The 24,877-nt window shown below is 42.7% G+C and overlaps 1 protein-coding gene across 3 annotated transcripts in view; it reads right to left on the bottom strand.

The window, feature by feature from the left end:
- Positions 1 to 2,825: 2,825 nt before the first annotated feature.
- unc79 (unc-79 homolog, NALCN channel complex subunit) overlaps positions 2,826 to 24,877 on the bottom strand; it is a 36,704-nt gene continuing 14,652 nt past the window's right edge. Inside the window, exons 17-51 of one of the 3 annotated variants that reach the window (XM_086182830.1) lie at positions 24,291 to 24,431; positions 23,498 to 23,713; positions 22,651 to 22,878; positions 22,278 to 22,422; positions 21,547 to 21,626; positions 21,325 to 21,473; positions 20,630 to 20,787; positions 18,697 to 18,878; positions 18,199 to 18,400; positions 17,904 to 18,086; positions 17,250 to 17,318; positions 16,554 to 16,891; positions 16,251 to 16,433; positions 15,865 to 16,027; positions 13,979 to 14,128; positions 12,618 to 13,877; positions 11,339 to 11,440; positions 10,753 to 10,869; positions 10,569 to 10,671; positions 10,346 to 10,486; positions 10,181 to 10,219; positions 9,957 to 10,069; positions 9,641 to 9,726; positions 9,082 to 9,255; positions 8,706 to 8,774; positions 8,509 to 8,619; positions 6,802 to 6,906; positions 6,639 to 6,716; positions 6,432 to 6,521; positions 6,167 to 6,342; positions 5,389 to 5,572; positions 5,084 to 5,287; positions 4,866 to 4,943; positions 4,732 to 4,773; positions 2,826 to 4,638 (exon numbers count right to left, since the gene is read on the bottom strand). In XM_086182830.1, the coding sequence (XP_086038956.1) occupies positions 4,450 to 4,638; positions 4,732 to 4,773; positions 4,866 to 4,943; positions 5,084 to 5,287; positions 5,389 to 5,572; positions 6,167 to 6,342; positions 6,432 to 6,521; positions 6,639 to 6,716; positions 6,802 to 6,906; positions 8,509 to 8,619; positions 8,706 to 8,774; positions 9,082 to 9,255; positions 9,641 to 9,726; positions 9,957 to 10,069; positions 10,181 to 10,219; positions 10,346 to 10,486; positions 10,569 to 10,671; positions 10,753 to 10,869; positions 11,339 to 11,440; positions 12,618 to 13,877; positions 13,979 to 14,128; positions 15,865 to 16,027; positions 16,251 to 16,433; positions 16,554 to 16,891; positions 17,250 to 17,318; positions 17,904 to 18,086; positions 18,199 to 18,400; positions 18,697 to 18,878; positions 20,630 to 20,787; positions 21,325 to 21,473; positions 21,547 to 21,626; positions 22,278 to 22,422; positions 22,651 to 22,878; positions 23,498 to 23,713; positions 24,291 to 24,431 (6,048 nt within the window). In that variant the 3' untranslated portion in view covers positions 2,826 to 4,449. Of the gene's footprint in view, positions 4,639 to 4,731; positions 4,774 to 4,865; positions 4,944 to 5,083; positions 5,288 to 5,388; positions 5,573 to 6,166; positions 6,343 to 6,431; positions 6,522 to 6,638; positions 6,717 to 6,801; positions 6,907 to 8,508; positions 8,620 to 8,705; positions 8,775 to 9,081; positions 9,256 to 9,640; positions 9,727 to 9,956; positions 10,070 to 10,180; positions 10,220 to 10,345; positions 10,487 to 10,568; positions 10,672 to 10,752; positions 10,870 to 11,338; positions 11,441 to 12,617; positions 13,878 to 13,978; positions 14,129 to 15,864; positions 16,028 to 16,250; positions 16,434 to 16,553; positions 16,892 to 17,249; positions 17,319 to 17,903; positions 18,087 to 18,198; positions 18,401 to 18,696; positions 18,879 to 20,629; positions 20,788 to 21,324; positions 21,474 to 21,546; positions 21,627 to 22,277; positions 22,423 to 22,650; positions 22,879 to 23,497; positions 23,714 to 24,290; positions 24,432 to 24,877 lie in introns of those variants that run through there. The other 2 variants (XM_086182831.1, XR_015109801.1) reach the window with 2 other exon arrangements.

Raw genomic sequence — 24,877 nt, 5'->3', positions numbered from 1 at the left:
TGGTGGTGGTGGTGGTGGTGGTGGTGGTGGTGGGGGGGGGGGGGGGGGTCTCTATGATGTGCTACGTGAATGTGTGTTTTTCAACCGTTATGTCTGTACTGCATCATATGCCAGTCCCCATTTTTGATGTGCAATGCAAGCCGCCCCCACAAGTTAAATGTGCACTCATCTGGTTAAAGGAACATGCCAACTTACTGGCTTATTTGTCATCCTCCCCAGAGCCAGGCAAGATAGATACTCTTCTCTCCTCTGTTTGTGCATTAGGGAGCTGAGACCCACAGTTGCTGGGTAGTTTAGCGCAATGAATGGTTGCGCACGGGAAGTGTTTGCATACAATACCTTCGTCAAAAAGTCATCAAATAGATGAAGTTTAGGCTGTTGGTTTGTCTAGAATCTTCCACTGTTACAAAGTCAGCCGATGTTGCTTTTGAGGTGCTAAATGAAATCACTGCACTTTCCATGGGAAAGTAGTTCCAACTATTGGTTCATGGAGAATTTCAGCAAATAAAGGTGTTCAATGACTTTTAACTGAGGTATGCTAACACTTCCCACCCACTGCTATTCATTGTGCTAATCTAACTATCTTGTATATGGGTCTCAACTCCCTTTTGCACAAGCAGAGGAGAGAAGGGTATCTATCGCCTTGTCTGGTTCTGGGGACGATGGAAAATGAACGTATTTCCCCAAAAGCTGGCATGTATCTTTTATTCATTTATTTATGTATTTATGTATTTATTTATTTTAGTCTTGGAGGTCAGTTAGATGCCTTCAGACATGTTTTGTTTGAATTTGACAATCTTGATTTTTCTATCTGTCAAGAAGGGCTTAGCCCATCACGATAGAAACAGGGGACACGAGCCCAGGGCTGACCTTGTGACTGTTGACAGACAGGAGACTTAGCCAATAGCGAGAGATCAGGTTGCACAGAGGGCGATGGCCTCAGTAGAGTCGTGTGTGACTCGGTGCTGTCACAAGCATCCTACACATCCCTGCTGGTTAAAAAAAAACAAAAAAAATACACAACTGAGCTGAACTGGAGCATCACTCAATGCTGCTCTGCTTTTCTTTTTTTACATTAAATCTGTGTGCGTGCGTGCGTGTGCGTGCGTGTGCGTGCGTGCGTGCGTGTGTGTATGCGTGCATGCAGAGTACAGCCCACTCTCTGTGGCTGTCAGTTAAGCATAGATATTAGCTTAACTGATTAAATTTGGAAAAACACATGCTTGCATTTAAACATGCACAGGTATTAGCTAACAGTATACCCCACCATGTACCTATATGAGAGAAATGATGGATGCATGAATGTAAATATTGATATTTAAATATCTGCCTTCTGGACTGTTAATTCATGTACAGTGTAACAGAACATATGTTTATACATAGTAAAATAATGTGCTACCATTTAGGAATTATGTCAATGTTGTCATGTTGATGGAGCAAGCCATTAATGTATATATGGCAATCAGTAGTACATAACACAATTTATGCATTACACCAAACAGATAGAAAGACGTGCATAAATTGCTATCTTCGCTGAGTTTTTCAGTTGTAAATAAAACTGTACATTACAACAGACCCACAGTCGACTGTGTTTAAAGATGTAAACATGTTGTTATGTGACGATAGACAAACTGGCCTGTTTATGGTGGAGGTGATGTTATATTTAGCCTGCACCCATCCTGTGTACTCTGTGCTTTTTTGAGTGGTTCATGTCTTGGGCTGAGCTGTGCTGGCCGTGTCTCCTGGGCCTCCCCTGCAGTGGAGGACTTGTTCTCAGTCTGTCTCACACAGTGCATCTTTAATGAACTGTGATTATCAAGCGTATTCCACTCCACGGGGCTTAATGACGCAAACAAGAATACTTAGAGGTCACTTATTGTGTTAGCTCTGGGGCTCGATCAATAATAACGTCGCTAAAATTGTAGATGTGTGTGAAGGATTTCTGCGGCTGCAACACATTTCTGATCTGAAAAGCTGAAAGAATGTTGTGAAATCTTATTTTAAATCATTTTCAATATTAGTTGCACATTAAACCTAATCATCTGAAAGAAGCAAACCTGTACTACACAGGCTGATTCACAGGAGCACTGAAGAGGAATGTCAATGAATTATAATGTGAATGAGGGACCATAGAGTGCTTTGCCATCCCTGCTTTAGATGTGCCACTTGATGCTAATGCCAATGGACACTGTGAGCAATTTAAACATTCATGCATTGTCCAGCCATGGCTCTGTGGATCTCACTGTAATAAAAGCAATGTGACAGCACTAGGCGGCGAGACCAGAGATTGTCACTGTCTCAACAGGCTTTACAAGGCTCTCCGAAGGTATTATCATGGAGCCAAAAGGATGCTGATACACAGATTCTTTACATTTATGGAGGGGGGCCTGAACAAAAAAGTACTAGTTTTTATCTGCTACAGGGTGCCTGTTGCCACCTCCTCCCTCCTTCAGCCTGATCACGGAATGTGACTGATGCACACACCTGGTGGTACATCAAGCTGATGTATGACTCTGTGTGTGTGTGTGTGTGTGTGTGTGTGTGTGTGTGTGTGTGTGTGTGTGTGTGTAATAGCTTGTGCAGTCCTTTCAAAGCTGACCTTCACAATCTTTGAGGACCCACTCACACCCTCTTTGCCTGAGAGGCCTTTGGTCAGCGTTAATTACCCTCAGTACCTCCAGCTGCCTGCTCATCAGGTCAGCGCTCCCATATGGTCCTCCAGGAGGCAGCAGGCAGGCAGGCAGGGGCGGGGAAAGTGCTGGATACCTGTGGGACACTGATTACATAAGCTGCTGCTAATGAGAGGGGTTCTTTCGAAAAGGGCTGCAAGTTCAAACGATCACAACGGTGGCAGTGGCTGACAGATGCAACCCAAGAGCAAGGGGGACCTGATTAAACACACACATACACAAGCACACACAGACACACACACATACACACACAAGCATTTGTGCACATGTAAGGACACATGCACACCTACTGTCATTTTGATACACACTCACACAGACACACAGCAAGAGAGGGGCTCTTTGATGAGCCAAGACTAGAGGTTGATGAGAAGGGGCACTGCAGCCTGATTCAGCTAGGTCTGGGGTCACCAGGGAGTGTGTTTGTGCGTGCGTGTGTGACGTGCATGTGTGTGTGGCATGTGTGCATGTGTTTGTGTGTGTTTTTGGGTGTTCATTAGTCACATAGTGTGATGCCATTGTGCTACTGACTCATTTTGCACACACCTCTCAACCAGGGTTCTCTTACAGACGCAGGAACTGAATGTAAAAAAAAAAACACAAAACAAAAAAAAAACAATGCAAATCAAATTTGTCTAATTTTTGTATAATAAACAGATTTCTTCTTACAGAATACATTTATATTATCAAATCTGATTAATCTTAAAGCTTGATAATGAAATCCGTGCAGCAGTGAAGATCAAAACAAAGATTAATGTGCTGCTCGGCTTTCTAGCCCTGCTGTCATGTCATCTGTTATTCTCAGACAAGAGCTTCATGGTAATGCGGTTAGACCTCACAACAATGCTTAATCATAACAAACCACATTAGGCCAAAGGTAATTGTGTTTGCTTGGTATATGCGTGGGCCAATCTGTTTTGCTGCTGCCAATGAAGGGGGGGTCTGGAGGAGTGGTGGGAAAGAGGTAGAGGGTAACTTCCACTTTGGGTCAGGGAAGGAGAAAGGGAGGCATAACCAAAATAGTCTTATTTAACTCCAGTGTCTGGCTCCACTTTATCGAGTTAAGAAGCTGCTGCTCCAACTAAGATTGGCTCCTGATTGATCCGAGATCCAATGGCGAGAGGCAGCATGACTGACAGTCTGACAAGGATCTCAGACGGGAGCTGGATAATGCGTGTCATTTTCCTGGAGACACCTGAGATTCACTTGCCGGTCCAGGACAGTAAACAACAGAGCAGATTTAATCGCTCTGACATCTGCATTATGGTAAACTGGACATTTACCATATTGGTGAGGACATCAAAGGACAGTAAATGTCGCATCTGAATTTTTGAAGGGGTCAGCGATTCATGTGAAATGTCAAAGTGTCTGAAAAACTTACACTTTTATTGTCCGGCTTGCAACCAAGCAACTTAAAAATCGATAGAATCGGAATGCCTCAGAGTGAGCATAATGAAGATACAATAAGTGTTTGCTCTCAGACCCTCGCTATTACTAACATGAATCTATAGAAAGTGTGTCTACTTCATATCTGTGGTGTACAACAGTTAACCCACTGATACAGTTATCCCACACAAGCTTAACAAACCATTAGTACTTTAAAATAGCATATATTTACTGTACATATACAGGTGCTGAGGATGATTCAGTCCAGTTGAATCTAGCACAGCATCAGTTCATATAGGAGTCTTTTTTTGGTAAGCTGGAGTGGATACATGCTGGTCTAAGGACCTAAATGAGCCCATGGAGACCAAAGAGCAAGTCACATGGGGTAGAACTGTGAGGCGGCTTCAGATGACTGGATCTCCACCTGAGCCATCTTGAACTGGGTGCACTGCAGCCATTTACGTAGAGCGAACGGCGGTGCGCCAGAACTCTGGCCCTGCAGACACTGATGGTTCACCCGGTTCTGGATGGCCTGGAGACGTAGTTGCAGCCCAGCAGACAGGTGCTGATGAAGGAAGGGAGGAGAGATAAGTTTAAAATAATCTTCTCATATTATCATTCAGCATGAGTAATAGCAGAAAGATATTTATGGCTTTACCTTGAGGTTTGACTGAATCATGGGTAGCCACATAGGAATTAGCTGGAGGAAAGAATAAAGGCAGATATATTGTGTTTTTACATGCTGTTGAGGGGATCTTTTTTATAGATATATAATCTAGATTTATGGCAAACCTTGACAAAGATGGTAGAGTTGCACTCCTGCAGGGCCTCCATCAGACTAATAACATGAAGACACACCATCTCTACCATCTAAGAGACAGAAAAACAGTTTCCTTGCCTCCTCTCTTCATATTTCACACACAGTATGAATAAATAAACCACATTTTTAGACCCCTGTTCCTCCCTTAGATAACTCAGATAGATGGAGAGGGACAAGACAGAGCACTCACCACTTTATTGTGGGCCATGAGCTGTAAGATGCTGGGTGTCACACGACTCCAGAACTCCAGGCCGGTGAGAATAGCACTAGAGGAAAACTCTGTCTGGTTCTGGTTCTGCAGGGATGGAGCAGCAGCTGCCTGCTCACAGTAGATGGTCCACAGCTGGGCAAACATGAAGGCGTGGAACAGTGAGCACATGTGCAGTACCGATGTCTGGGGACAGAAATCAACCACAAAGCAGAAAGGGCCGGTGAGATAGATCACATCTATAGAACCTGGGTGGGCCAATTTGAGAGGATTTGTTATTGCCATACCTTTGACTGTTCTGGGAAACCAATGAGGATGACGATAAGGTGATCTGCAATGTGGGAGCCGGCATCGAGAGGAATGGGCATACAGGAGGTGGATCCCTGGTGCAGGGCACAGTGCGTCAGGGAGCCCAAAAGAAGCCAGGACAGCTGACGGATGTGGGAAACACACTCAATGAATTCCTTTGGCCTGCAGAGACAGCAAAGTAGAAATTTTGTATCTCTATAATAGCATCTTCATATTTCTAAAACATTTGCTCTTTATTTCAAAGATATCAAGCCTTGAATATAGTTTCTGTTTTATGTGTTCAGGTTTTGCCCATTTTGGCCTGGAAAGTAGAGTTGTTCTGAGTTCAGTACCAGTATAAGATATTCCTCAGATGCTGGGTAAAAACTGCAAGATCATCATCAAGTATGCAAGTTTATGCACCAATCTGATGACCACATCATTTTCCAGCCCTTAAACATGACCCTGCTTCTCCCTACCTAATATCACACATGGGAGACCCATTCTTCTTCACTCTGAAAAAGTTGGCTGAGATTACAAAATAATGTATATCTAATTTTTTTTAACACACTGGTATCAAACTGTACTCGGAATCAGCTGATACACAAGCGTAGGTATCAGAATTGACATCAGGAAGAAAGGAATGGTATCAGAACATCTCTAGCAGAAAGTGCCTGTGAAAACTGTTGAGGGGGATGATTGTGGATCATGGTGTCAACAAAGAAAAGAAATTTAGACTTTTGTCATTGTTACCCTTGTGCCGTTCGTGAATCTTACCCTTGTTGCATGGTGGAGGGAGGATGATAAAGCCACGGAAGATAACGGACAACAGCTTTGTTATCGCGGTGATTGCCTTTGCTGATTTCCATGGCGGCAACTTGTGCCAAGCCTACTTTAAGGTTCCCCCCGAAAGTGTCCTCATGCAGCGGCTGACAGCAAGCCTTCATATGACTCTGAGTAACAGATTTAGAGTGAGGAAAAAGTTTTCACACAATAGGATAATCATGAATATTGTTGGACTCACTTGAGAAGCAAGACTTACTTTAAGTTTGGTTAGCGTGTGCATGTCTGCAATAAAGTCCAGCAGCTCGCTTATGTATTGTCTCATGCATTCCATTGCTGCTGTTGTGCACTGTTGAAAACAAAACACATTGAGCACAGCGGGTTCTGACTTCACTTCCTGCTGCTTTATGTGTTTTATGACACTGATTCTAATAAGATTGTGGCACACAGCAACTAAAAATCGTACCCCCGGCAGAGTTGAGATCATGTGCTTTTGGATGATGGTGGATTCTGCAAGCCGTGTACCAATATCTGCACAAACAAACTGACAAACACCACAGCACAGACTTTAGTGCCAGTTAGGATGAAAGACTGAGGTACGTGTGAACAAAAATACACTTAGCTGTTACCTGGACCAGCAGTAACAAGTTTGTGTCTGGCAGAGGGGATTTGAACTTGAGAGCTTGAAGAAGCTCCAACACCACAATGCGGGACATGTAGAACTTATCTCTCTCCTGGATGTGAGGAGAGGGAGAGAGAGAGAGAAAGGGGGGGGGTAAATTTACTGATGCAGCAAGACTGCCTTTTTCTATTATCACTCTCCCTTACTCATGCTGCGAGGAGAGCATAAACTCTGTAGCCTGAATAGAGAGGGAAGGACAGGCAGCAAGAGGGAGGGAGGGTGGTAGAGAAAAGACAGACAATAGTGAAGCTGAGGAGTAGATTTAGGCCAGTCCAGATCTCTCCTCCCAGAGTCCCAGGCAGCTCAGATGAGGCTGTCAGGCTGCCTTCTCCCTCCCTGAGGACAGGCTGCTCTCTTTGTTCATCCCTTTCACACAAAGCCCAGCTGCCTGTTTACAAACCACACTGTCATCTTCTGGCTTCCACTTTGCCTCTCTCTTTTTCTCTATGCAGTCATGTTTGCTTATGTTAGGTAGGGGAAGGCACATGCTCCTCTCCGCTCCTACAGAACGCCAAGCTACTCCTGACATTTCTGGCTGTGTGGCGTGTTAAGGCGCATACCTGTATGCAGCACTCTCAGAATTAAAAGTTAATGGAGCATGTCCTCTTGGTAAATAGAGAACCAGAGGCTGTCCTTAAACTAGAGGTGCATTTGGAGTTGTGCAATTCATGCTGCTAGAAACTTTAGTGACTTTGTGTCCTTAAAAAGCGACCTCCAAAGATAACTGAGACGGTTCTTCTTAAAAACCTCACTTCACCATAAAACAACTGCAGAGGACAGGTTCCAAAAGCAATTGGTCAAAGTGACTCTGGGTTTTTAAAAGCGGATATTATACAGCGAGGAATTGAAGCGGGTGTAGAAAATCAATACTGCAGGAGACATAAAGCATGCAGCGTTGACAGTGGTGGAGGATTGAGGATCCATCTGGCCAAACAGTGCAGACAACCCGGACTCCATCTCTGTCGGAGACAGCCGCTCAGAAACACACCATAGATCCTTGGCCTTAGCACACCAACTAATCATGTTAATCAATACCGGCTGATTGCCTACTTAATCATCTGTGACACATGGCCACATTTCTGGCTGACGGGAGAGTCAGGAAAGTAGGTTCAGCACCAGAAGAGTGATGACCTAAAAGCCTGCAAACAGGATCTTAACATTTGTAGCACTGCTAATTTGTTTAAAAGCTTTAACTATTTCATACATTGGTTGCCAGCACATTGCGGAGGAAACCAGTTTGAGAATAAATTCTATGTCAAACAACTCTGAGATCAGGTACCATACACACAGTTGAATTTGATCCCTGAAACAAATGTCTAAATTTGTGCAGGTCCATTTATAAGCCAAGTTTTCCCAGGAGCTGATTATTTCAGACAAATAAAGATTGATGCAGTGAAAAAAAAAAGGATCTTAAAATAGGAACCAATTGGGAGGCAGTTTCTCAGGAACTGAATTTAGCAAGTATGACGTCAAATTTAAGAAGTATGGTGGCAATCTGATACTGATGTTAAAATGAGCTCAGTTATGTCTGGGAGAAATAGGCTGGACAAAGAAGCTCTTATTTTGTTTTTCCTCTGGGATGTTTCATTTTATATGAAAGTACATGTCTCACCATCTTTTTTGTATAAAAAGAAGTAAACACACTCAGGAGTACCTTGTTGAAGGCTTTGTAACAGAGTCCACATAGCTCTACTAAGTACGAGAGACTAAACATGCCATACTGGATGACAAAGCTCAGCAGCTTGGAAAACGGCTCCAGGAGGCTCTATGGGATGCAGGAGGAAAAGAAAAGGTAGATGTTAGAGGCCATGATTTGTATAAACTAGTCTGCAAAGTTCTTGTCTTGCTTACCCGGGTTGCATTTGTAGTTGGAATTTTCAGCAGACAAATTATAATTCTTAAACTGGAATCCATGGGGCACTGAGACATACACAGATAGCAACAAAAACATTTTAACGGCCGATGTGTTTGTAAGTATAAGCAGGAGATTATCACATGATGCATAACTAGAGTGTTGGATGTTTTGAATTCTTCTGCATTGATAAATTGATTAGAATACACTAATGTGACCTCCAAGGTCAAAAGCGGCAGAGTCAAATCAATTACAATCTATAGACTCAGTGCTATTGAACACGACAAGGGCACTGGTAGATGCTTTTTCCTTGAGCCATAATCCCATTAAACCATATCAGACCGTGACTAAGTGAGCCGCAGAGTCGATATCTACCTTCAGAGGAAGCACAGAGGGCAGTTTAGTCAGGAAGGTCTGGAACTGGTTGCAGATGGTTGTCCACAGGTTGCTTGGAGAGTCCATTGGGAGAGCCTCCATGAAGGTGGCAATGTTGTCTAGGCAGTGCAGCATGGTGCCCCCTGCTGGCAGACTTTTCTTGTTGTTCAAGCCCTAGGGGGGCAAAGAGGCATAAACAACAAAAGGGTTATATAATGAAATGCTATATGCGGGGATATTTCCATTTAAATGATCATTCAGTCCTGATCAATCACAATGCACATCCATGATGGGTGGATTTAGGACACCGAAGCACAGACAATCGCTGGGATAGGCTCATGCACCAACGAGCTCTTATCTGTGTCATTTGTTTATCTTAACTAGAACAATAAAATGGTTGAGTGCAGAGTAGGGCAGGTTTTCTTGAATGCCCAGACCAGTCCTGTTTCACATGGACTTATGCTGTGGTTGTAGCTGGAGCCCAAGAGGCTTTTGCTTTGACAAGAGCTCCTCCTGCTGGTTTAATGACACTACAAAGATGCACAAAGGAAAATCCCACCTCCAACAGCATGCTGAGGGCAGCAACAGAACTCAGCTCATTGAAATCTATCAGTGAAGATGCCAGTGTCCTCAGAAAACTTCCATCTGTAAACAAAAAATAAAATAAATCAAAGAGAAACATAGGGAAAATGCTTAATTGTGGCTGTTATTAGCATCACTCTTATCATTTTGAGAAGAATAGATTTATGGTTGCTAATATATTTAAAGACAATTATGTAAGTAACAAAAAAAAATAGTGCAATAAAGCCAAAACACACATGGATAAGGAGTTGTGGCAAGCATTTTATGTATGCTAGTGCACAGTATGAGAGGACCTTTGATGTTGCTTTGGAAGAGCTGCGGCAAGATGCCATTGGGGGCCAGCTGGTGGAACATACAACGAAGGAACTGCTTGGCTACACCTGCTACATTTCCTGGGATCAACATACTGCAAAACATCACACGGAGAATGGCTGTATTGGACAGGCAGTGGCTCTTCACATCTATTATTAAACTCATCTATAAGCACAGTGAACATGATGGCTTTCATGTCTCATACCTCTCAGCTTGTCCAGAGAAATTGGCACTAGATGCCAACCTGAAAGAAGTTAAAGCAGTAGATTAGGATTCAGGGATGAATTATTCATGAGTTCTAAGGGTTAGTTATGAAACTTAATTTAACGGTGAAGTGCTGTGTGGATGTAGGGAGCTGAAACTGCTGTACCTGCCCACAGACTGCATGATGTCAAGAAGCATTGGTGCGGCCAAATCAGGGCTGAGGTGGATGAACATAGAGAGAACAACCACTGCGAGGCCGAGAGTCTCTTCGTCGTATTCCTCCAGCACAGCCGCACAGTCCCGACACCTGGTACGTCACATATAAACACGCCATTTAAGCGTTTAGATTCATTCATTTAAAGCATGTAGCTGGTTAGTGACTTATTCACCTGTCAGACATTGTTGTTGGCTGTTCATCGATAAACTCCTCAGGTGCAGGGACAAACATGCTGACTGTGCTCGGTGCAGAGAGCAGACTCGTCTTTGTTGGACCTGCAGAAGAAGGTCATTAAAATAAAAGAACAGAAACTTTAGGGTGGGATTGCATGAGTAGGTACTGCAGCACTGACTGACCTGCCTCCCAGGTGCTGATATTGTGTGGTGCACTGGATTGATGCTCCAGCTGCCTCTTCATTAGCTGGCTCATGGTCAGAGCTCCCAGAGAGCCACGTTTCACCTGACGGTACTGAGCTAAAGGTCACACACAAAGAAAAATACACCCATTTTAGAACACCTGCTAAATCTTTTCAGCTACAATAACAAATGTGTGGGGTTACATGGAAATAGAATGCTCACATTAAAAACGAATGCATATGTCAAGTGTATCACTTAGGTCTAAATTTTATTCTGAGCTGAGGACCTTTTTAAATTTTCAAAAACCTGATCAGGACTTTAACTGGTAAAACAATTATGGATATTTTCTTCATGTTCAAAGGAATTTATTCAGTTTTATGTGATTTTATTTCTAACTTCTTGCTACACACAAGTGAATTTGCAAGGGAAAAAAAATGCAGATTATGCCTTCAAGATATAATATGCCCAGTGAGACAGCAGCCAAGTAGTCTAAAACATTCATATTAGGGCTCTTGTAATGTTTGACCACAACAGCCCTTCAATTTATCAAAGTTAATAAGGAGACTGTGAAGTATTTGGATCCTACTTGAAACTGAAGAGCGGTGGCTCGTTTCAGGCATAGCAGCTTCAAGAGTCGGAGCCGAGGCTGATTCTCGTGGCTTTTCCAAGGTAGACAGAACCTTGTGATCTGCAAGGATATATGAGGGAGTAACGGGCAGGGCTTGGGCATCAGAATACATGCCACGACTGTATATCCTGAACAATGAAGCATGAATGTATAAATATCGACCAGCAGGAGAAGAGTTATAGTCAGTTTAGTGCTAGTTTAATTACATGTAGTTATGTGAAGTTCAGAGTTAGATTTATTTGGAAAGATGATTTAATTAATTAATCTCTCCTCTACTTTTTTGAGTAGGTAAAAGTAAACATTTGTGCTCACAACATTGTTGGCTCAAAAACATATGAGGTGAGTGATATTTACATGTTGAGATGAAGACAACAAGATGAGTGTTTAACAGACTTGAAGCACACAAATTGTACATGTCTTCTAAAATATTTGAAGACATACTAGGCTTAGACGTGCAGTACAACTGTAACCATTACCTCCTTACATAGACTGAAGCACTTTTTAAGATATATTCCTCATGCTCTTGACACTCATTGCTTCCTACGAATCTAAGATCCATGACTCTAAAACTAGGGTACACCAGCGATATGTACAGTTAGGTTGGGAGGCAAAAGAAAAAAATCTGTTTAACCTCTCAAAGCCCCCATCAAAATTCTCCTTCTGTTTCTCTTATTGGCTGTGAACCTGATCCATCTAACGCCACAGGCTTAAAACCAATCAGAGGTAGACTAGGTCCACAGGCAGGTCTTTAGAGGATGTGGGCCCAGCAGGTCTATGTGCATTTCCACCTGGGTTAGAAAAAAAAAAGCCCCCTTTGCACCCAATTTATCCCTTAACTTGCTGCAAAATGGATAAATGGCTGTCCACACACCCAATGGAAGCAGTTCAGGGTGCAGTACATCAGCTGAGGACTCAACTGTCAAAACAAACTGCTCCATTAGTGGACCAATGGGACCTCCAGTACCGTATGACAGAGCTAGCAATAATGTTAGCAGTGGTAACCTAGCCACCGATGGCTCTACCTTCATCTGCAGAGTTGGAGGGGGTAAACAGCAGGAGGATGACTGTTGGACGCTTAGAGAACTTGAGTATCTATAGCTACTACTTTGCTCTCACAAAAGGTCATTTTGAAGCCAGTTTAACAGGACATGGTTTCACAATGAGCTCATGCAACAAGCAGACAACAAGATCATCATTTCCCTTCAAGCATGAGGTGCTTATCTTTATTCCATCTTACCAGTTTCTGCAGCCTGCTCACCACCTAGCTTATCAAAGGTGTTAAAGGAGATGTCGAGGTATTCCCTCTGGATGGCACTGACAGCGATCTTCCTTTGCTTACGCTGGCGAGGAACAATCTGAATCTTAAACTCTGCCTCATCGTTGTCATCCTCATCGTCAGGTTTGGGGTCACTATCCACGTCATCACCCATGTCATCGTCCTCCTCATCGTCACCATCCTCCTCATCATCATTGCTGTTGCTTTTCTCCGGAGAGGACAGAGGTTCAGCTCTGTCTTCTGGGATGTCCAAGAAGATTGTCCTGCCAGAGGGACTCATCCCAGTCTTCACCTCCTCAGTGGACACAAAGGTATCATCCAGAGAGGTGTCAGGGATATGTGGAGTCTTCCTCAGGAGGTCCCTCTTCTGCTTCAGGGTCATAATGGGACTTCCATGGCAGACGTTCTCTTGTTGCTCAGGGAGATCCAAGGAGGTGCAGGGAGTCAGCTTCTTCTGCACAAGCAGCTTCTCTGAATAGCCCTCTTCTACTAGGAATTCTGGGATTTTTTTGTCACTGGAGCAGTCCTCTACACTCACCTGCACCACAGGGGACAACCGCAAAGTGTTACTGCTTGCAGGTGAGGCAATGATTTTTGGACTACCATTGAACTTCGAGCCTATGATGGTGTTAAGGTCAAATTCCTCGTCACTCTCCACAATCCTCAATGGAGGCAACGGTTCAAAGACTAAGGAGTCACTGTCAGACATGGAGAGCAGTGAGTGTTTCTCTGGAATGGAGGTGCAGTCCGATGAAAGATCAATGAGGTCTGCATCATCCTTCCCCCGAGCTGACCCCCCTAGAGAGCCCTGATCCAGCTTATCCTCAAAAGTCTCCATGCAGCTGAGGCGGACCTCTGGGATAACAGGCTTGGAGGTATCGGACTGCCCACCTCGAGAGCCTCGCCGGTCAACAGGGTCGCTGCCCTCGACCCTGACAGAAGAGCCATTAGACGACCCTTTGCCATGATGCCTGCTGTGGAATGTGGTGGAGGATGGGGGGAGGACCACTGGCGGTGCCTGCAAGTCACAACGGTCGATACAGGACTTGCGTCGATGTTCATCAAGATTGAAGAGAATGGAGTCAGTATTAGAAATGTCCAGAGACTTCTGCTTGTTCATGGCCTGCAGACGCTTCCTCCTGGTGCTCTCCTCCCTCACACAGTGCAGAATGCTGTCCTGAAGGGCACTCGCTTCACGGTACTCTGACAGTTCAATTTCACCTGACACAGAGGAAATATGTGACTTTATCCCAGTGAAAGAAACCAGACTTATGCACATATGCTCTACTAATATACTTAAGTTGCCTCTGTGAGCCTCTTACTTTTCTTGGCATTCAACTCTACTGGCTGGTATTTCACAGACTTGCTGCCACCAATCCTCTTCAGGCGGGCAAAGAAGGTCTGTGACTCCTTGTTAGCAGCACCAGTTGGTGTGTCATGGACATCTGACTCATCAAACACGCTATCCTCCTCTAAAATGGAGACAAAAATATGCATAGTGATTATCAGTGGTACATTTCGAACTGCTGAAACTATAACAGGGCCAATCTGATAGCATTCGACACCTGAAAGCAGCAAGAAGAGACATCCAGTTACTAATCTCAGTGAGACAGTTGGACAGGGTCGTTGAATTTAAGAGGTCCTCGTTCTTGGCAGATAAATACAGTGGTGTATCATCTGCATAGCAATGACAAAACACAAGACAATGTTTTGTTCAGGCATACTATGGGGAGCATATATAAAGAAAATGATAATAATATCCAAGCTGACATTGGGCGAAAGGCGGGGTTCACCCTGGATAGGTCACTAGTCCATCGCAGGGCCATCACGAGTAATTAGGGGTTCAGCATCTTGCTCAAAGATAATAGACATGGTCAGCAGGGGAAGTGAGGATCGAACCGACGGCCACTACCTCTGAGCCATGCTGCCCTTTCGAAGGGTGCAGGAGAATCTAAAAGTACTACAAAGGACATCTTGCCATTATTACCCTAAGGAGAGCTGTTTCAGTGCTTTTTTCTGGCAAAAGCATGATTGGTCTTTGTCAAATATGGAATTTTCTTTAGCCTGCTCCAGTAGTTGCTGGTAGAGTGGTTTATTTTTCAAAAATATTTTAAACAAAAGGAGCCTAGAAATACAGTAGGTCTGCAGTCCAATGATTAAAAATCTCGGTGTGGTATTTTTTACAATGGATTGAATTTGGAACATATCCTGACTATAAGGACTGGTTCAAAATGACAAGCAGAAGCAGTCCAGTGATGCCGATGGATTGCGTGAGCAGTTCGCCAGTACAATATCCAGGGGGCATGTGCAAGTGTGGAAAATAGTAAAAGGGAAGCGGAGGAAAAAATGATCGAGGACAGATGTTGATAGATTCAGTAAATGAGTTAGGGAGGCTAGAGGGCACAGAAATGCTCTTATTGTGTTGATTTTATCTGCAAAAATGGATAAAACATTTTTTTTGACAAGCTTCCGTTTTGGCTGAGGATATGCTGGGAACAGTTTTTATTTTAAAGACTGTTTTTTTAAGCTTCATTTCCAGCGCTCACATGGCTTTCCATCAATGATGTGCTTGTCTATGTTCTCTTTTCACAGAACGGATATCATCACTGATCCAGGTAGACAAATTGGTTTTAGGTCTTCGAGGAGCAGCGGCTTCTGTTGCAGATGCACATGCATCATTAAAATGGTTAACCACATCAACAATATGCCTGGAGAGTGAGCCACCTTGATTCAGTGTAGAGAAATTAGAACATTAAGTCGTTCCTGTATGACTTTTGATGAGTTGCTTCAGGTTTAAAAGAGGATGAGGTCAAACATTTATGACAGGAGATAAAATCTTCTACATGTAAAGTACTGACTGCCACCTTGGGACCTTTTCCATGTTGTAAAAACTTAAGACTCAGTACAGCTAATAAAATCATAAGCTGCTCTGAACCATGGAAGTTAAAATCACCAACCATAACCACTTCATCATATTTGATAACAGCAGCAGCAATAAAATCAAAGAAAAAATGTTACCGTTTGATTTGCCAGTAAATAACAGTACAAAGTACACAATTAATGCAGCTGATAAAAAAACACAAGAGCCCTAAAGCTAGTAAGTGTGAACCTGAGCATTTTAAATGATTTTTTTTAACTGGTTTCTGATTATATCAACTATTTGTACATTTTTTTCTTTTTTGTGTGTGTGTTCGGATAAAACGTTCACCTTTTTCTTTCTCGCTGTAGCGGCTCATGTTGGAATTGTCGCTGTAAAGGGGACCTGCTGTGGCGTGGGGACGACAGCTGTGATATTGGGCATTCAGAGTGTTGATGGTAATGTGGATTAGATGGAGGACCACTTTGCTGCCATCCATGTCTCTGTAAGGGTACTACAATGCAAATGACAAAAAAATCATTAGGCCTTTTTAGCTGTCACTCTAATTCAATGTCATAAGATATTAAAAAAAAAAAAAATATATATATATATATATATATATATATATATATATATATATATATATATCAAAACAGAAAATGTTATCTAGGAATGAAAAATGACATTGTGACACTGTCAATGCAATAAAATCCTGTAATACATAATGCTATTAGTACCTTGTACAGGATAACTAGCAAGGCTTTGAGCCACATCTGTCTAATGTGTGGCCTCAGGGCCCAGAGAGAGCATCGAGGTGGCTGCTGAAAATAGTGTCTCAACTGAGGACAGGTGCAGTATTTCAACACCTGGACCACCAGGGGGAGCAGCTGCTTTCCTAAACCGATATTGTAGTCCATGACCTGAAGAAGATGGCAAATGAATTTATTAGCCAGCCTGGTTAACTCTCATGTTCTTTACAAAATTTTACTTAACATGCCGAAAACACAAATAGACAAAAATTAACAGTCAATATCAGTCACCTGTGCAATGCCAGCGATGAAGGCATTGAAGCAGGTGGAGGTACGCATCTTCTGAGGTGCTATCATGAAGCAGCCCTCTTGTTGGTCATAACCAAGCAGCACATACAGGTGACGCTTCACAGTGTTGAAAGCCTTGGCACTTCCAATGTCGGCCTCAGCGCTGCTCTTGTCTTTGGCCATGAATTTCATGAGCACCATTATCAGCTGGTGAACAGTTTGATGGTCTATACCGGCGTCCTCTGGTAGCAGGTCTCTGATAATGGTGTCATCCTCAGGAGACGGTGTCTGGCCTACAAGAGGGGCTGAAGCGTCAGGGTTAAAGTGCAGGAGGAAACGTGCTGCAGACAGTGGAGAAGATTGGGAGAAGGGAGGGGTGCAGCAGGAGGAAGGTAACAACACAAGGGAGGGGGGTCAAATCACCCTGTCCACTTCTCTACCAAGAGAGGTGGAGGCATCATCATGCAGTTTACATACATAAGTGCAACATGTGCATGGGATACATGTGAGGAGGTAGAAAACAAAAAAATGCTCAGCTAGCTGTTAGCAAGAGCGTTGCTTTTCAGTTTTTCTGAGACAGCCTGAGGCTTTTTCAATCATCATGTCATATTTTCACGTCTTATCACACTGCTCTATTCATCCAATATGATGTAAGATGCAGAATGAAACTGTAGGATTCAGATTTGGATTGTTATTTACCTGGTAGGACTTTCTCTATCATATCTCCCAGAGTCGGGGCAGAGTGCTCTTGCCTCGTAAGCCTTAGCGCTAAAAACCACATATGAAGAGCACAATTTAGGAGAATTCACAGGGGAGGCACCACAGGACACACGACTGAGCTTCATGATCATCCAACATATGTACAGACACACAAATACACACACACACACACACACACACACAATGATTTTCAAACAAACATGGCCTCAAAAAAGTGTGGAGTGATTCGGCATATTTGGATGAATCACAAATATCTATGACATAATGTTTGAAGCCAACACAAGTAGCATCTCCCAGTAGCATCTTAGCCAAAGATGCAATGAATGAATGGCTTATAGGCTTTCTTTTCTTTAAACAAACTAGTGTAAAGACACCAGAGTTAAAATGTATTTTGCATCAAGAGATGCAACCAAGTGAAGAGAGACACACTGGGAACATGGAACCAGAGACTGCTCAAATAGTATTCACAAATATCACTCAAACGAGAAAGAAAATGGGATAAAATAGATCATATCAGCTAATTATATTCTTATAAAATGGGCATTCAATTGGCTTATTTGTAAATACTGTTTGACCACTTGTAGAAGTGTGAGATTCAAACTGATGGTCAGTGAGGTTGAGTATGCCACTTACGAAGTCGGTTGCTCAGTGACTCTGGGAGTGAAAATGCTCTTTTGGACTCTGCCGGCCCTCCTTTCACACTGTCACGGAGGGAACGCACACTCTTCTGGCGATTCCTGGCGAAGCGCGCCCGTCGTATCTTCCACATTGCTGCATCACTGAGGTTTGCTACATTGGTTCGCACAGCTGTGATGGCTGTTGAAAGAAAGGTTACAAACCTAATATTGAGAACTAATGTTTAAAATGATGTTCTACTGTGTGAAAGAGAAAAGTCAGTGAAGGAGGAATGGGGACTGCTGCTATTTACTGGTAGGGAAAGGGAACTCCTTGTTGCAGTCCAGGTGTAGCTGAGCCTCCAGAGATAAAGTCTCAAAGCGATTGACAAAGAACTCCCAGCTGAGTGCAGGAACATCTTTCTTCAGGAAGTGCAGCAGCAGGAGTTTGCTGAGGATGACGGGCCGATCCCTCACAACTGTGTCAAACTGGAAGTCCAGGCAGAGGCACAAGCCCTTGATAGAACACACAGACAGACAGACACACACACACACACACACACACACACACATCGCCAAAACGTGAATACATGCAGTAAGACACATAATGTTATCTATTAATATCAATATTATCTGCAGGAGAGAAAGATTATATCATAATCACATTTTGCACATACTAAAAAACACATGAAGACATTTTGAATTTGAAAAAGAAACCTTTTTCTCCATTTCAAAAACATGTGGGGAAGCCCTGAAATCACATATTCACTGCTGTTTCCAGGGCAAAGGTTTAGACTATGAGAGGGAGTCACCTGCAGGGCGGGTCTCTTGATGGTGTCCAGCAGGAGTCTGGCTCGCGTGGCCACGGCTGGATTCACGTCCTCCACCGAAGCCAGGAAGCAGCAGAAAGCATGTGCCAAAGAGTACTTTAGCAAGTGGTTTTTCGTCACCGCACCAATGTCCAGGAAGCGACACAACACCGCCACCTTCTCCACTGTTGAATGAGGGAATGAGGGAACCATTATAAGCAACATTGTCAGGTAACACAATAAAAAAAAGAGACAACTGTGCGAACATAATGACCACAATATCATAAACTGACCTCAGTCACCAATAAATAAAAATAAATGAACACAGGAATTACTGTCTATGTTCCCTTAATGAATGAGTTGCTCTTTGTAAAATAAATATGACATCACCACAAAGCAAGTCTTGCCCAGTATATTTGTCTAATTTCAAGTCAAAAATGTCAAATCTCATCACACATTGTAAATCACTCAGAATTCTGTTTTTAAGAGAGAAAACTTGCACTTAAAATCTTACCATGAAAACTTTTCGTAATGGATTGACATTCATGGTATTGATATGATTTTATAAATGACAAATATAACAAGCAACATTTTTTAATTTGCAATTAGTTAAGTAATCTGCTGATGCATTCGCAACATTTACGTTCGATTTCTTGATTACTAAAAACAAGCTCCTTAATCTTACGATATTTGTTAAGGGATTCTGTCTTATATTAAGTGGAATAACTTGAACTTGAAATTAGACAATTACTCCGTGACACACAAAAAAAAAAAAAATCTGTCAGTGTACATTCTGTGTAACCTTAATTTGATGATGAAGGGAAGGTACACAACAACTCTCAATGTTTCCCTTTTTTACATGTTTTTATTATGTATTGCCTACTCATTATTTGTCCCTTGTGCCACTGAGGCATGAAATAAGAGTGTTTAAAGAATACAGCCCTTAAAGTAATGGGATGATCTTATTTATCCTGACCTAACTTGAAATATAAAATTGATGATAAGTAAATACTGTAACTTTATTCTGAAATAATTCTTCTTCTCAGGTCTCAGCATCTGTCATGGGTAGCAGCACCCAGTGATGACCACTAGGTGTCAGTGTAGGAGCTAAAAGACACACCACTGAAGTGAGTGCTATAGACAAATTAAAGGAAACAAATAAATGAATGTGGAAACTGCAGCTGCTGCCATACAGAACAGAGGTTTTACTGTCAAAGAATGAGGGGTATGACAATGATTTGATGTATAACCTATTGCTTCACAGTCACCGAATCTCACCTCAATTGTCTGTGGATTGCTCATTGGTCACATTTAAAGCTTGATAATAATAATAATAATGATAATTGTTATGATGATGATGATGATGATGATGATTGTTATGATGATGATGATGATGATTATTATTATGACAATTTATACCCACAGCTATTAAATCATGTGTTTCAACAAGCAAGATTAAAATATCACATTTATTTGACCATTTTCTCTGCAAGCAAGGCAGTTTTGCTTGACAGTTTATTTTATGTATATACAACATATTAGATATATATGTTTGAGGTTAAGGTCAAGTGAATCACTATCTTGCTTCCCTAAATCCATCCATCAAGTCAGTCACTTCTCCTCTGCCTGCATCTCAAGGTCATACGGCGCCTCTCTGCCAATCACTAGGCGAGAACATCCTTATCAATCCCACAGTTCCCCTTCACCGGCTGTTTGAGCCACATGGTAACCATGACAACAAGAGGGGGAGATGTGGGCTGTGGTTTAGGACGTTTATTATATAAGCAGACTGGGGGTCTTCCTCTAGTTTCATTTATACTGCTGCAACTGCCTCATGTCATGGAATGCCATCGAGGACGTAGATAGGATGTTTATGTAAATGATAGTTTGTCTTGGGTTGCAGATAAACAATGTTATTTTACACCGTATCACTCACCTGCCTCGAATCGTATTTTCCAGTCTTTGCTGTTGAAGTTTGTGTTAATTAGGTTCCAGAAAATGTCCGCCCCATGGGACAGAGAGAGGGCATGGAGGAGCTGAGGCACAGCCAGAGAGGCCAGCTGACAAAACTCGGACTTCAACATGGACCACAGGCTGAAACATCCAAAAAAATCAGATTAAAAAAAAAAAAAAAGACGCCCAAACAGCAGTCAAACAGATGCTTTTACCTAGATGGTTATTCCATCCATCCATCCATCCATCCATCCATCCATTTTCTACTGCTTATTCTGTTAAGGGTGACAGGGGGGCTGGAGCCTATCCCAGCAGCCTACAGGCGAGAGGCAGGGTTCACCCTGGACAGGTCGCCAGTCCATCACAGGGCCAACACATACAGACAGACAACCATCCACACTCACAGTCACACCTACGGTCAGTTTAGAGTATCAATCAGCCTCGTCCTCTCTTGATGTCTTTGGACTGTGGGAGGAAGCTGGAGTACCGGAGAGAACCCACGCAGACACAGGGAGAACATGGAGACTCCACACAGAAAGACCCCATGTTCAAGCCAGGGCTCAAACCCAGAACCTTCTTGCTGTGAGGTGACGGTGTTAACCACTGCACCACTGTGCAACCATAAGATGGTTATAATTATCAATTGTATCTTGCGGAGGGGAGGCCATCAGCACACACCTCGGGATGAGCATCTTCTCCTGGATGTAGGCCAGAAACTGGGGATGGTCCTTACGAGCAAGGTACAAACACTCTCCATGGAGACACAGGATCCTCAGGCAGTTCAGCATGTTAAACAAGATGTCAGGCTCCTCAAACTTAGACATTTCCTGGAAAAAGAGGAGATGCGACATTCAAATAAACCACACGGGGCATCTCAGTTTATAAATGCAGGACAAATACCTGGAGAATGGTGTATAATAGCTTCAAAGACACAGGGAGCTGCTGGTAGGAGAACTTCTTATCCGAGTTGTTCTTCATGGCTGGAAGGAAGAAGATGTAGTTCACCTTTCTGGTGAAAATGCTTTCCAGTAGCATAGACATCAATCACCAGTATGAAATGTTTTATATTGATGCAAAGATGTTGCAAAGAAGTTATAGCTTTTTTATGCTTTGAGCAGCTTGTTTTACTCCATCCACAGAGAAGCTAAGCTAAGCAACCTTAGCTCCGCCGTCTTTTCTGGAGCTTCCAATCACAACTGTTACTTGCCTCAGACAAAGGGAACAGACAGGCACTGGAACGAGTCCAAAGACCAAGAAATAAACTAATATTTTTAAATGTATGTTTTCCTCATCTAGAAGAAATGAGTCACTAAACAGGACTGTAGATGTTATTACAGGCATGAAATGCCATCAAACTGACAAAAGAAGAAGCATCAAGTTTAATTGCCTCTGTCTATCTGTCTACAGTAATCAATAGTTGTGACTGGAGAAACAAGAAAAGAGGGCGGGGCCTATGACTGGTCTCAGTCTTGTCGTAAGCAAGACAGTGTGTGGGGGCTTTCTTTTTTGCTGAGTTTTTCAGTTCTGAAGTAATGATTTGTTTTCGCTGCCACATTTAATTTTGTTTATTCACATAAAAATGTACATAAAAATTAGATTAATGAGGACAATGTGATAGGACTGATACTGACGTGCGTTATCGGGGGAGTGGTTGCTGATGTTGTCAGTGAGTGTTGCACTTGGATTGTCTCCCTCCTCACTACAGTTCTCCGTCCCGAGACCTGAAAAATCTGGCTGCGGCAAGAGCAACGTTTCCTCCAAACTGTCTGTAGGTTCCTGGGGAGGACATCAAACTTTCTTTAAGTGTTTTACATATTTGACATCATTGACTGAGCAATGATTCATTAGCACCATTCTGACGTCAGTTTAGAATTACCTACAGATACTGCAGTGGTGATTTGGGATGTGGGTGTTATATACATGGGTGTGGCATTCATTTCAAAGTCTCAACAGTCTCATGGTTCATCTATATTTGGCATATAAAACTCATTCTGCGTGTCTCACCACCAGGCGTATCTCCTCCCGGGGGGTCAGCCTCTCCAGGAGCTCACAGCCCAGCTGGTAACACAGGATGCTGGATTGGCACAGGCTACACTCCAGGGCTTTCTCGTCCTTCTGGCAGGTGTGTGAACCTCCCCACGGGGCTTGGAAGACATTGTTGATGATGCCCACGATATCCTTCCCCAGGCTGCTGTCTAGACCCAGCATCACACCGTCATCTTGGAGCTCCATCTGGGACAGCAAGAGAGACCACCGTGAAAACAGGAGAACACAAAATGGAGCATGACACACAAATCTCAAGATCCCACCTGAGGGTGTTATTGCTTTGGGGAACTTCCTTCTAGATGACTAAGCAACATGATAGTCTGTTCTAACTGTTACACGGTGTATATTCTTAGTCAGACATACTCGTGGATGCCGTATGACACAAGTGGAAATATATATGAATGTTTGAAATTAAAGGTACTGTAGGTGATTAAAAAAGAAAATGTTTTAATGTTCTGTAAATAGCTTTATATTCTGACAGCCATTACAGATATAGAATCATTTGTCAATAATGTGGGTCTTCCACTCTGCAGGAAATGGGAAAATCCAGTTCCCACTTTCAAAAGAGAGGATTCCACAAATGCAATATCTATATACTGCAGAGTGGAGGGACTGGGAGGCTCATGTAACTGGAAAAACTCTCTTTCAGTGATGGCTGAATGTGGAGAAAGCATAAACCAGTTACTACAACTTTAATTTGAAAAAAATAATAATAAAAAAGTAAATTTATTTAAGAATATTGTTGAAATATTAAACAGTGTAGAACATCTTGTTATAATTATTTTCATCAGGAAAACATCTGAACCTGCTTTAGGATGAGGTCAAACATGAGGATAAAGCAGCCGAGGTTCATATCGTCATCGTCACAGTCCAGATCCAGGGCGCAATGACCAGTGGCGTGTCCCAGGTTTTTAAATGGACTGCAGCGTAAGGGGCTGCGGAAGGGGCTTCTGAATGGGCTTGGGAATGGGCTGAGGGTGTTATGTTGCCCACGGCGTCCTGGATCTGACACCACACTCACCTACAAGCAAAGAGAGCAAAATGTAAACGCTTGACTTAAAATACACACAATTTATGCCTTTGCTATATCAATTTATTGGCATCTTATTTCGAAATCAATATTTCTCACTTTTACATATTAAGCTTAAGCTACATTATAGTCAGAAATACATGTAATGTGATTTATTCTCTTTGTATTATCTGATTGTGTTCTTGTCGACTGGGTTGTTTGGCAATAAAACTTTGAATGTGGAATCTTTGAATGCACTCTGCCCATGAAACTGTCAGTTTGATGACAAATGAGCTCACAGTTGGTTGGTTTCAACGGTAGATCTGCATCAGGTTCAATTAAGCCCTTTAAGAGCTCTATATTTAGACTTTGGCAGTTACCATGGCAACATAGAGTACACCCCAATGGATGGTAGAAAATAGAGCCCAGGCATAGATGAAATGTACAACTCTATTTAAAACAAGTGCCTTTATAAAACTTTTTAAAATTTGGTCTACTTAATGAAATCACATCAGAAGACTTATAACAAGCATGAAAGCAACTTATAACTACATGTTCTATTTTTTGGGGGGTAACTTTGTTCCCTCACCCTGCGAGCACCAGTGTTGCCGGTCAGATCAGAGGCGCGTGCCTTCCTCTGATTGGCAAGCTCCTTCAAAGAGTTCACGCCATCAGAGAACATCCCGATTAGCAGCTGAAGAGGCACAACAATATCCAGCTCTGACAGCACCTGCGACAAAGCAAAAGACATGTAAACCTTTGGCAGGTCCGAAATTCTCAATATCTGTTCCATAAGACTATTATCATGTTCTTATTTCATCACACTTACCAAGACTCACAAAAAAGGAAGAATTTAAAAACTCACAACCATAGGCCTCCCCACAAAGAATCATCATCATCATAATCATTTTTAGCAGAATTAGGATTTCACAAAAACTATCAAGCCACTTTCAATGAAACTTTTGGCGAGAAATCACCAACAACACGTTTTCCCTGCTTCTAATTACCTCCACCAAGGGGCCCACTCACAGTGGGCTTAGCCCACCTATGTGGAAGTACAGTAGTTCAAAACTACATTTTCTCTTTGAGTATCACAAGCCAAATTCTTTTTACAGTTACTGCATTGGGTTAGCAGCACATGTTCTTCAAAACCTGAGCAGCCTACATGAACATGAC

Source organism: Aulostomus chinensis, chromosome 17 (assembly GCF_037954235.1).
Source record: "Aulostomus chinensis isolate RoL2024-O1b breed Wild chromosome 17, RoL_Achi_v1.0, whole genome shotgun sequence".
Classification (NCBI taxonomy): domain Eukaryota; kingdom Metazoa; phylum Chordata; class Actinopteri; order Syngnathiformes; family Aulostomidae; genus Aulostomus; species Aulostomus chinensis.
Note: the sequence above shows the minus strand (reverse complement) of the source record. Positions and strands in the feature narration are given on the sequence as shown.